Raw genomic sequence first — 13,233 nt, 5'->3', positions numbered from 1 at the left:
TCAACAGTTGATCAGAGTATCATAACTTTCCATCGCTTGTAAAACAAAATTACGGCCGAAAGAGTCACAATCCGAATGGGACAGACTGTACTGCGCATGCTCAGTGTATCCTTCTCGGTACTTGGGGATAATGGCTGCGAGGTGAGCTGAGCGGATGGGCCGCATCATTTCAGCGTGAGGCGCTTCCATCGTCAGGACCGTTAACTCGGGCGGTGCCGAGTTAAGATGGTCGATATTCGACCCGAAAAGCACACCGAAACTGTTGTACATATTTCAGACATCATCCCTCAAATGTAAGTTCTTCTCTTTTTTTTTTCCCCCACTGTAAGTCTTGGCCGGGCGCCATAGTCCGCTCGTTAGCCAGCATACAGTTGGACTTCCTAGCTAGCAGGGGAACAATTTGTGCTAATTCCCAACGCTATGGTTGCGGTGTCTGCTTTTAGTGTTATGGGAACCATTGTGGACGAGTGTAAAGTACCATAATCGGGGCTGAGATAACCTTTTAGGTGTCTTTCCTCTCCCGTTTTGATGTGAGCTCGCTTGTTGACAGTAGCTAAGTGGCAGCGATGCTAGCTGACGAGGTTAGCTTGAATTGTTGGCGCTGTGCCTGCTGCCTGCTCGATGCAGCTCTTCATCTCTGCACGCTCTTTCAGATGGATTTTTTTTTTTAACTGGACCGGAGAAACCGAAGCCGTTAGTTGGTTTTGCCTGTACTAATTTACAGACCGGCCCGGGTTAGCACAGCGGTGCGGCGTTTTGTGGCAAAGCTCGGTGATCATTTTCTTCCGTCGAGACGGCGGGGTTACTGGAGTTCATGGCGTACCACAACTGATGCCGCATTCACTCAACAGCAATGTTCACAGCGCCTGTTTTTTTTTTTTTTTTTACTTAAACGAGTAAATTCATCAAAGCATCCGTTTGGACAAAATGCAATTTCACCATAGAGTGAGTCTGCCGGATTAGGACAGATAAAAATACAGTGGTAGACAGACTGCGTTATATAAGCCCCGATGGCTCAGATTCTGCGAAGTGATCTCACTCTGGCCAGTGATAGTCGTGATGAATTCACGGTTATGTAAGTTAACAAGATCCCGTCCCGGTGTACAGGGGCATCCACTGATGGGAATAACACTCTTGGTGACTTTTAAAGAAGTGGCGTGTATGAGAAATGTGTAGGTGACTTGTTGCCGCAGGAAAAGCTTGAGATTAAACGATCAAACTTTATCTTTATAATTGTTTGCCTGGGAAACCCCATCCTGACTGAGAAATATAATTTTATTGTGCTTCTCAGATCAAATGTTGTAACGGCAGGGTTGTAAATTAAGAGTTTCCTCAAAGATGACAAGAGCTGAGTTGCTTTGCAGTTGAACACTTTTGGTATTCAGATGACAATGTCTTGCTTCCTGAAATGTAACTTTTTGTTTCTCCAGCTCTGTTGCAAGTTAAGAATGGCAGCACTTGGTTAATAGTGACTGATTTATAGGTGTTTTTTTTCCCACATTCATCAGATAATTGTGGTTCTGTATTAGTAATCATGAGTGAAGAGGAAATATTACATAGCTCTTATTGTGTAAAGATGAACCATATCCAAGCTATTGTGTACTCCAACACAGTAGCAAGAAGTAGCAATTTTTTTTTTTTTTTAACACTGGTAGGTAACAGTATTTATGACATCATGACCTTTACAAAGGTATACATCTCATTGCAGCTGAGCAATACTGTAAGCCAGTGAGCTTGATGTCTAGATTTTGTGCATTTGTGTGACTAACTGCTCACGCTCTACAAAATGAGTCACAGTAATTGTAGTGTTGCCTTTTCAGTGTTTATGTTAAGTTATGTGCAGCTGGTTAGTGTGTGAAAGCAAACAGAATTGCCTGGATTAATTTCCATATAATCATCTTTTGAATTATCATTGCCTGTTATATTTTACTATGCAGATCATAGTAGTGGGTGAAACCGTTTTCTATTTAATCACACAGGTCTTTTTGTCTGTCACTGGAACAACTGTGCAGCAGTTGCATCCTCTTCCAGACTTGATGTTTTCCCAGGATCATGTTTCCTACATTCCTTTCTAAGCAGCAGAGAAGTACTATGAGCAAAAGGGAACAAGCTGCAAACAAACGAGTTGCACTTGTATTTAGTGTTGTTAACTTAACAGTTAAGCTCATCTCCCTGTACACACAAAACATGTACTGTCCAAAATTGTTACAAGTATTCATTTCATCAGCTTAGGTTTCAGCACCAACTTGTAGAACTAAGTCCAAAATGAGCAGTATTCAATTTTTAATATAAAGTTGTATGTGACTGTGGTTTAAGTGAGAAAATGCAGAGTTTATTCAAATACACAGCTTAGTACATATTAACCTCAAGGTTAACTGTCATGGGTTATATTGCCTCTATAATCAAATTTACTGTTCACAGTAAAATTGTAAGTATCTCCTGTTCCTCTATGACTAGTGTTTGCCAAAACTAGTTTTATGCTGATATAAATTCTTTTAAAGCTTTAGGTTCTTCTAACTCTGTTTTAAAAGTATTGCCTGCTGTTGTTTTGTTAATAGAGGAGTATTAGTTTTAGTTTCCAAACCAGGTGACACAGTGCAACTGTGGTTGTTTCTCAATTTTCAGACTACACAGATACTGACTACATAGGTTCATTATATGAAGAAGGATGTCTTCAGCCTGTAATAATGCATCATATGTAATAATTTATTATTCTTTTTTTCTTTGGCTCACCTCCTTCCCTATAAACTTCCTTTGTGTGTCTTTGCTGTGTGATGTCCCTTGATAGAGAACTGCATTAAATTGCTTCTGTGATGTCTCTTTTTCACTGCAGTGCACCCACTGTAAACATCCCGTCTTAGTGGCCAGTTCTGCCTGCCAATCAGAAGTTCACCTGAGGCCATGGCAGTTAAGGACCGTGTTGAGGCGGTGCTCAATGTGGGTTTGCGTGTTCCCAGCATCATGCTGCTGGATGTCCTTTACCGCTGGGATGTCAGCTCCTTCTTCCAGAAGATCCAGCGTTCCAGCCTCTCCAACAATCCCCTGTTTCAGTACAAATACCTTGCGCTTTACCTGCACTACGTAGGTTAGTGTTGCTTTGCCACACACAAACACAGGCTGTTTCAATACAAATACAGCCCCCCTGTATTATCACTTAGGATTAGCACAGAACAAACACACTATACTAATGCTTTCTATGTCTTTACTTCATAGCATTTTCTACATCTGATAACATAATGTCTATAATAAAGAGCTGTAGCCGTTTGTACAGCGTTGTCATTCAAGGTGTGATGACCTGCTATAGATGTTGTGTTTGACAGGGTTATCTTCTGTAGGCTTCTGTAAGGCAAGCGTCAACAATTATTGTTTTACTTATCTTGATTATATTTTCACAATTTCTTTCTTACAATAAGAATGTCAGCTCCCTGAACCCAGGCTGGTCACTCAAAATAGTCACAAGTGGTAGTAGTCTGTAAGCCACGAGTTGGTGCATGCTAGTATCAGGATATTCAGGAGAGACTGTTTAGCATGACAACAAGAGTAGTTTGACCACTTTGTTGATTTAACTCTGGTATATATAAAATTGATGCAGCTTCAAACCAGTGCTCTCTGCTCCAGCTGTGTGGTTCTTTTACAAGCTCTCAACTGTTACTTTACTTTTCTTGAGTTTCCGTTACACTTCAGTTTTTTTTCACCTGCCTTTGTCAGTGAGAATTGTGCTGTCACTCCCAGATAAATAGAAGGAAGACACCAACAAGGCTTTCATTGGCTTTCCACATTCCCATACTAACTGATTGTCCGCCTGCTTACTCCAAAATGGCTTTACAGTGTAGCTAAAATACACATCTTTTAACCAATCACAGTTTTTCCTTATGTCGAAAATGCAGCTGTCTATTGGGCTAGCGTCGATACTGACACATATTAATCCTCATTTTGTAGCGTTACTTGCTGTAAATTGTCGTTTTGGGTGTCATCCAAGCCCGCTATCAATCAATTTTTGCCAAAATCCGTAACTGGTTCACATATCCTGCTGACAGTCTGACAGACAAGCACGCAAAAGTCTCTGTGATGAATGTCGGTAAGGGATGAACTCTACTAGCTGGTTTATTAACAGCTTTGTTTTTGGTCATTTTCACTTTACTCTGAATTTGAGAATATGTCTGTCCCAACTGTTCATCAATCATGTAACCCAAGTCATGACAAACCATTTCAGAAGGTCTTGTTCATTAACTAAAATACAGCAGTCTGTTTTTGAACAAGACTATGATCCTAGAATGCACTACTTGCAATAAATCCTTGAGACGGATTGCCAAAAGAAGATAATGGAAACTTAATACAAGGACTGTCTACCACAGGGAGCCACTGGTGCACATCCAGTGACACAGAAGCACTGACTGTCAGTTTGATGTGAAAGTGAAGTTGACAAAACAAAGTCTGGTGTTAACAGTGTTGTTCAGAGAACACTGTGATAGTATCAAGATTTCTTTGTGAATATTCTGTGTGTTTTTACATGTCTATGTGCTTGTGCAGTGTTAGGCTTGGCTGCTGTTGCTTAATGAGCCAATGGGCTTGGTATGTGCTGATGTGTGCTGTGGGTGGATATACTGAAAAAGAGAGAGGCAGCATAAGTAGGTGTTACTATGCACTGAGGAGGCTTTTGGACATAGTTTCAGGTAGTAGAATATTTTTACTGTAAGCCTATTGGCACCAGTTTGTTTGATTGACTATCAAAAATAGCTCTCTGCAGCTATGTAAAAGACATCTGTCACACGTGCACACTTACTATATGACTTTTGAATTTGAAAGGATTAAACACAAGAGCCATTATCAATGCTTTCACAAGATGTATATTTTCATTCTTAATGCACATTTTCTTTTGTGCGACTGTGTGTCTTACAGGTTACATCCTGAGCTTAGTGCTCCTGACTCTGCCTCGTCAGCACCTGGTTAAACTGTACCTGTACGTCCTTACAGCCCTGCTGCTGTTTGCTGGTCACCAAGTCTCAAGGTAAGCACACATAGCCTTTGGAGACATGTATGTCAGAGGCTGCCTTATTTTGGCTGATAAGTATGAAAATTGAATTGTTGCTTTTGCTCCAATCATGGAATATTAGCAGATGATTTCATCCAATAATGCAGAACGTGTTTCGGACCCAGCCCAGCTTGGAGCAGTGCTTTTTGGCCTCTCCAACTTTCCCCTCTCTTGTCTGTCCTCTACTGTGTCATGTCATTGTTTGAATGAGTACAGTACAGTAGAAAGCTCACTGTGGTGCAGGATACCTGCATTTCTCAACAAGAATATTTTTTGTGTGTGTCATAAACGATAATATTAACGCACTTGTAAATGTCAATAAACTTTAAAGAGGCATTGTTATGATAATTGATTGTGTGGACAGGAGGGCATTCGATCTCTATCAAACTCATTACCAGAATAGTTGAAAATGTGTGATTTTTATATCATGAACATAACTAAGTCCTTAATCATTTTTCATTATGTTTTACAAGGTCACCATAACCTTTAGTTAGCACTGACTGTATAATGCACTATATCTTTGCCAAAGTCAATATATAAATTGAGTTTTTGACTTGTCTTTGTCAGGGACTATGTCCGCAGTGAACTTGAGTCTGGCTATGAAGGACCTGTTTACTTGGAACCTCTCTCTATGAACAGATTCACCACTGCACTCATAGGTATAACATTACAGACCAATACATGAAGACACACTTGCACAATATGCATGATGAGAGACCAATGCATCATGCACATTGATCTGAAGTTTAGAAAAATATGACAAATGATTTGCAATTGTCATATTTTTGTCATATTGCATTTTCGTGTGAGTCTCTTGCACAAAAATTGTTTGTCAGTAGTTCCAAAACTGTGTGTGCATTCATGTATATGACGGCTTTTTTGTACATTTCTATGAATCCTCTTTTAGGTCAATTGGTAGTGTGTACGCTGTGTTCCTGCGTGATGCAAACCAAGAGGATTTGGCTTTTTTCTGCTCACCTTCTCCCTTTGGTTGCCAGACTGTGTCTGGTTCCATTGGAGACCATTGTCTTCATCAATAAGTTCTCCATGATCTTCACTGGGTTGGAGGTCATTTACTTCCTGGCTTCTAACTTACTGGTACCATATAACCTGGCGAAGACAGCCTACAGGGAGCTGGCTCAGGTAATAAACTATTAATGTGTTGCAAGCTTTTTCAGGTTTTATTGCATGGCTTCAGCTATAGTAGTCTCGAGAGATGTCTTTATCGTGACTATTTATGCTGCGTTTCCTTTGTCCCAATTACCTCCATCTCTTGTCTTTTTATCTCTGTCTATATCTATCTCTGTCCCCCAGGTGGTTGAAGTGTACGGACTCCTGGCTTTGGGTATGTCTCTATGGAACCAGCTGGTCCTTCCTGTCCTCTTCATGTGTTTCTGGCTGCTGCTGTTTGCTCTGCAAATCTACTCTTACTTCAGCACCAGGGACCAGCCTACCTCAAGGGAGAGGCTCCTTTTCCTCTTTCTCACCAGGTAAAAGTATAAAACCCCAAATTAGACTGTGAGGGACGTGACAGATTGTGTATCACAGGCTTTTACAGCAGCCAAACCACTATGCCAATATTTTTTTTTTAATTTACCTTGAGCAAATAATGGTGTAGCCTACTGATGGCATAATGTAATTATCTCAGCATCCAACAGAAACGCCACACAACCTTGATTAATTATTTTTGGTTTTTCGGTTTAACAAAGTTCTCTATAAGCGTCACCTTCACTTTCTTTCTCTCACATGCTCTTTCCCCATTCCTTTCCTCAGTATTGCAGAATGCTGTAGTACGCCGTACTCCCTTCTGGGTCTGGTATTTACTGTCTCCTTCATTGCTCTGGGGGTGCTCACACTCTGCAAATTTTACCTGCAAGGCTACAGAGCCTTTATGAATGACAATACCATGCACAGGTCAGTCAATGTGTGTGTTTTTCTGCACTTCTCTCTCTATTGGTGTGTATAAAGTGTCCGTTTAAGTATTTTCACTTTTAAAAGTATCTGGGGCTTGTTTGTCTATGCAGGGGGATGACAGAAGGCATCACACTGCTGATCCTTGCTGTCCAGACTGGCCTCATTGAACTGCAGGTCATCCACAGAGCCTTCCTCCTCTCAATCATCCTCTTCATTGTTGTTGCTTCCATCCTACAGTCCATGTTGGAGATAGCAGACCCGATAGTCCTGGCTCTCGGAGCATCCCGAGACAAGTAAGATAAACAAACATTGAGTCTTTAATGATTCTAAACTCACGTTTATTTTTACGTGCATTTTTCTTCCCCTTTTATATATTTCAGATTTTCAAAGAGCCATATAAAACAAATGAATATGTGCTGTTAAAATGTTAAAAAACAAAATTAAAGTAATGCCAAAGTCCTGTTGAGTGAGTTTCAAGTAATCTTATATAATGTGATATATGTGAAAGGAGCACAAATGAAATATTTTGCAAAATAACAAATGAATCCTGACTTCAAGTGTGTCTTTGCTTTTATTTTCTTCCCTTTCCATTATTTAGGAGTTTGTGGAAGCATTTCCGAGCAGTGTCCCTGTGTCTGTTCCTGCTGATCTTTCCAGCCTACATGGCCTATATGATCTGTCAGTTCTTCCACATGGACTTCTGGCTTCTCATCATCATCTCCTCATCAATCCTGACCTCCTTGCAGGTAACAAACAAGCACATAGCAACACATACGCACATTTAAATGACCGAAATACAGTTCTTTGTTTTCAATATTATTATTTGAGAGTATTATTACGGTAATTTCAACATTTAACATTTAATCATTATTGAATGGAATTACATCAAACCGCTTTTCCACTGTCTTGCCCAGGTTCTTGGCACTCTGCTGATCTATGTTCTCTTCATGGTGGAGGAGTTTCGTAAGGCCCCAGTGGAAAATATGGATGAAGTCATCTACTGTGTCAATGGGACCTATCGATTGCTGGAATTCCTGGTAAGTGTTCACAAAAACAGTATTTAAAAGTAAGTGCAAGTAAGATGACCACATGAGACGAAGGATAAGTGTCTCTTACTTAACTATCACTGACTCCCCCCTTTCAGGTTGCCGTGTGTGTGGTGTGCTATGGTGTGTCAGAGACAGTATTCGGGGAGTGGAGTGTGATGGGAAGCACCATCATACTGGTCCACTCTTACTATAATGTCTGGCTCAGAGCCCAGCTGGGCTGGCAGAGCTTCCTGCTCAGGAGAGATGCTGTAAACAAGATCAAAAGCCTCCCCACAGCTAGCAACACACAGCTGGAGCAGTACAATGACATCTGTGCCATCTGCTACCAGGTATGAGCTGAGGAACTAATTGCATGGTTCACATTAAAGTTAGGCTTGTGTAAAATTGTATTTGATGCATGTTATCATTGACCGAAAAGGTCTTGAAATGAACGAAACATGTGTTTTTGTGCTAATTCCCTCCAGGACATGAACACAGCTGTGATTACTCCATGCAGTCATTTCTTCCATGCTGGCTGTCTGAAGAAATGGCTTTATGTCCAGGAGACATGTCCTCTTTGCCACTCGCAACTCAAGAGCCAATCGACAGCTGCTAGTGTTCCCAACCAAGATGCCCCTGCAGCTAATCAGAGTCCCGCAGGGCAGGAAGAAGCCACAGCCAGGAAGCAGAGAGATGAAGCTCTTCCAGATGATAGAAAGATGGAGGGAACACAAGAGCAGGAGCAAGAAAAAGGACCTGACACTCCAGCTGGAGAAACTTCTTCCTCTTCTACTGGGGTCCTCACAGCTTCCCAAGACCACGTGAAGACTCCTTCTTCTTCCCCATTTCTGATTGATTCGCTACAGAACCAGTCGGCCACAGATCATCCCTCTACGTCGTCCTCATTTTTGTCTGATACGTTGGACATACCCCCATCTCCTTCAACTCTCTCACAGACCTCTCTCGCAGGCATCTCTCACCCCTCACCTTCACAGCAACAGACCCAGGCAGAGATTACCCATGGTGAACTGGAGCCTGACCCATCCTGCCCAGTGGACAGCCAGGAGTCATCCTACGTTCTATCATCACAGCCTGACCAGCCTACTTACCCGTCTGAGGAACAGTCACCTCTTCCAAACAGCCTCTGAACCCCTCCTTGATGACACAGAACATACATGCCTGCATGTGCAAACACTCAATCTGCCTGTACTCTAGAAATTGGCCACCCCATCATGTCATTAATTCCACACCAAAACCTTTTCTTTCAATTTTGAGCAAAATCCAGAATGCTCTCGAAACAAATATTCATCAGCTTGAATTAAGAGAAATTACAGATAACCCCAACTTCACAAGGCGTTGCCATTTTAGACAACTATCTTGAAACAGTAAATGTAAATCAGAGTTTACCTCATGCCAGCAATGATTTCATTATGGTAGGCATCCTTTTTTTTTTTGGAGGGAGGGGGGCATTCAAACTCAATGCAAATGACGAAAGCAGTGATCTCATCTCAAATGTAACTGGGAGGTCTACATCTCCATGAAATGTGAAATCCTGAATGATCCTGAAGTATAACGTCAGTCATTTTATCTTTTTCCTTGATTTTAATCCAGGACTGATTTAATACCCACATTGGCGGTTCTGTTAAAAAAATTATGCTATTGTCTTTATTTCAAACCCAAACTTTTCATGAGATGTTTGCTCCCGCGCCTTGCCTTTGTTTTTGCAGTCACTCTCATGGCTATACATTTCATAATGTTTGGGTTTTTGCTGTAGTCCTCTATGTGCTATGAGCTCATGAGGAATTAGGTTTTGAGAGCCTTGCTAGACTATCGAGACGTGATGGTTGCATTTTAAACAGTGACTAAGTCTTAATGTTTCATAGTCTCCAAATTACTTCATCGGTTTTGATAAATATTTTTGGGTTTCACTGTTGGATGACAGAAGTTATGTGTAATAATGAATACTAAGCATTAACAGACTGAATGTTAATTCTTGAGGCCATCACATGATCTGAAGCCTGGTGCTAAGCAGAGGACACATGGTGGCGTCTAGTCAAGTGTTGAACAGTGTGAACAAATCAATGGGTTCACATGGAGGAACTAATTAATTTCATGTGTCAATCCTTCTCTATTATACTGCTTCAATATTTGAATCTAACTTGTTTGGCTGGTCCCAGCAAAAACAGTTGTACTCATCGCCAAACTTTTGTATTATTGTTAAAGAGATGTTATTTTTAAGGTAATTTTTACATTACTGCTCTATTGGACAGCATACAGTGCAGATGGACTGAAAATGGGGGAGAGAAAGACAGAGGTGGTAGATAAACTGTAACAGAGAGCACAGTTTGTATTTGAACCGGCAGCATTGTGGAGTGTAATTTTGCCCACAGAGCCGGCAAGGAGCCCAAACTTTGTTGTCATTAGCTTCACCTCATTTCTGGTACTTATCCACGCTCATCCTCCTTCTGAAACAGTCCGCCCCAAGGCAAACTGACTCTTTCATGGCAGGATCCAATCGCTTTGCTCCATCCAATCATAATCAAGCACCCTGCTGTGTTTTCTAAAACCATCATGACCCTGCTGCTCAGTCACTTCACGCCACGAAATGTTACAACCAGCAAATTCAGCCGTTTGAAAGCTTTCCACGCTCACCCCCCCCCCCAATACATGCTAGTATGTACATGCACATACAGACACAATCACTCAACTCCTGTGCTCAGCAAATGTGACAGGATTGAAAGAAGTGCGTATGTATGTGTTTGTTAAAAAGTCAGAGTGATTGAAAACATGAGAATGCTGAGTCCTGATGCACGCATATATGTGGAGCTGCACGTTGCCACTGATACCATAGCATTTCTTTGTTTGTCCCCAGTGTGCTCTAACCTTGCTACCAATGTTTTTCTGCCACGTCTTTCTCTTTCTTTTGTTGCATTTGCACTAATGTCATTTATACTAGCAATGCTCCAAAGCTGTTCTGTGGCTGTCAGCAACCAAATACCCTCTGATGTGTTTGTGGTACAAGGAAACAGCCCAATCTGTTTGTGTGTAATGTATATAAGTGTTGCTCTGTGTGGCATCTATATTAACCCAGAGGAGTGTTGATATATAAACAAGATCAAGATCAAGGCTCAAGGTTTCCCAAAGCTTCCCAGCAGTTCAGTGTTCTTTGTTTCTTTACTTGCCTGTGAACAAAGACAAACTCCTGGTGAAGAGGCTTTGGGGAAACTAAGCCCAGATCTTTGAGACCAGCCAGTGTTGCTACTCCTCCAGTCTGTATGACGCGTCCTCAAGCTGGTGTGATCACTCTAGTGCCCTCTACTGTGAGGAGTGGGATCAGCATGACGCAGACGGACAGGAGATGCAATAGATAACCCTCAACAGTATTACTTAATACCACTATTACTAAAGGTCTTATTACTATGATTGACTTTATTCTTGGCATTGGGAAGCATTGGCTACAGGACTGGGCATGAATACATGATCAATGTAGGATCAAACCTGGCCAATGCAGTTTAATTATTTGTGTTTATTTTATTTTATTTTATTTTATTTTATTTTTTAAGAAATGAAATGTAGAGTTTGAAGAATTTTGCACATGTTCTCCTGAAGGGTGAACATAAGGACTTACTGTATTCTTGAACGACTTCTCATTGTTATTGTTAACTCTATTCCTCGGACTCTGATTTAATACCAAGCACTTCAAATTGATTCAAAGATTTGAACTGCTTCATAAACATTTAGTCTTTATGGTTGAGCATTTCAATTGCATCCTGCAGAGGCATCACCTGCAGGTTACAAGTTGAATCGCTACAGATGCTGATAATGGTCGTTGGCAACTGTATGTGGATTTATATTGCAGCAATAAGTGATGAATAACTGTCAGAGAAGCCTGTCAGCTGTTGGTTTCATGTGTATTTGCTCAGTTTATACTCCATGATGGCGATATGCAGTTGTTGCAGTCTCTCTCCAGGCTCTGAACCGTGACATTTTTAAATGCAGAGCGGGGCGGTTCACCATCAAAGGTTTTCTGGTGATATAAACTCAGTATCTAATGTTTGCTTATATCATCTAACCTTATTGGCATTCAGTATTTTATTTAGAATCTTGAAATGCAATCATTTGCATTCCAGCGCATCTCTGAGGTTTCAGCTGTTGGCCTGACCACATGTAAAATGCATTAGTGACTGAGGTTATTTGTCTGAGCTGAAGTGCCAAACAAATGCATCAGTTCCTCACTGAGCTGCATCACTTTTCCATTCCTCCCCCTGCACTCTGTCCAGAGCTTTAGTATGTGTTAAAATTGTAAAATGAAACATTTCCCATCAATCCTTGCACTGTTCATGTGACTTAAAGTATCTTTCTGATTGACTCCCAGATAGAATATTACTAAAACAAAGCAATGTGCCAGTATACCAGTGCGTGTTATCCTGAAATATTAATACCGCCAGAGAAATAGATTAATTTCCAATGACCTTTGACCAGCCAGGAGAGAGATGGGTTTACATGCTCAGCATAAGTTAAGTCCCTGAAATCAAGATGTTCCTGAGACTCAGTTTACCATAGTGCTTTGCAAAACCATGATTATGTTGTAGTGGACATCTAAGCAAATACAGAAATGGACTACACAGCTGCCACGAAGCTCTCTGACTTCACATTTATTGTCTGATGCATTTTGGAAAAGACAAGGTTTTTTGCTGCGGTCCAATACAGTCGCCTCTGACTCACAGATGTGTTGAGATTTACCTCAAAATAAGCCTGCTCATACTGACACTCCATACAGAATTGAGTTTCTGCTATGTTATTGTCAGTTTTTCCACACAGATACAGGACCATGCTCTGCAAAACCTGACTGAGTCCAGTCGTACTCTGTTAAACTGCTCCATGGTTGGTTCGGGATTCTATGCCTGGCATTGCCTTGTTTTTGTTTTTGTTTTGTTTTTTTACAAAAGTTGAATGTCGGAAATAAAATGAACCATCCACTCTAGCCCCTGCATTCATGTGACCGAGCTTCTTAGATTTACAGCATATGCAGTGAACGTGCAGGCAGAAGTAGATTAGTAGCGTGACCTGTGTTTACCTTTTGACTTGTGATTAATGTGATTACAGTCAGCTCTGATAGATTGGTGGTGGATCAGGTGTGTGTGGCCGTTTAGTTGACGTTGCACCGGTCAGACACTTGATGGCGCTGTTGTGTTGTTTTTAAGACGGTGGGAGCCGATCCAGGAGAAGAAGGGCCACAGAGGAGACAAACACACCGGG

The 13,233-nt window shown here is 41.2% G+C and overlaps 1 protein-coding gene across 1 annotated transcript; it reads left to right on the top strand.

Annotated features, from left to right (window-relative positions):
* The first annotated feature begins 131 nt into the window (after positions 1-131).
* On the top strand, positions 132-12,958 carry LOC115053860 (RING finger protein 145). Its single transcript, XM_029518708.1, has 12 exons — positions 132-293; positions 2,834-3,085; positions 4,900-5,008; positions 5,600-5,691; positions 5,940-6,175; positions 6,347-6,522; positions 6,806-6,946; positions 7,057-7,239; positions 7,545-7,692; positions 7,861-7,983; positions 8,091-8,324; positions 8,460-12,958. Exons 2-12 carry the CDS (start codon positions 2,902-2,904, stop codon positions 9,120-9,122), a joined length of 2,289 nt encoding a protein of 762 aa, XP_029374568.1. The 5' UTR covers positions 132-293; positions 2,834-2,901; the 3' UTR covers positions 9,123-12,958.
* Positions 12,959-13,233: the final 275 nt, after the last annotated feature.

This window comes from Echeneis naucrates, chromosome 14 (genome assembly GCF_900963305.1).
Source record: "Echeneis naucrates chromosome 14, fEcheNa1.1, whole genome shotgun sequence".
Lineage (NCBI taxonomy): Eukaryota > Metazoa > Chordata > Actinopteri > Carangiformes > Echeneidae > Echeneis > Echeneis naucrates.
The sequence above is the reverse complement of the archived record's forward strand: the minus strand, read 5'-3'. Positions and strand labels throughout refer to the sequence as shown.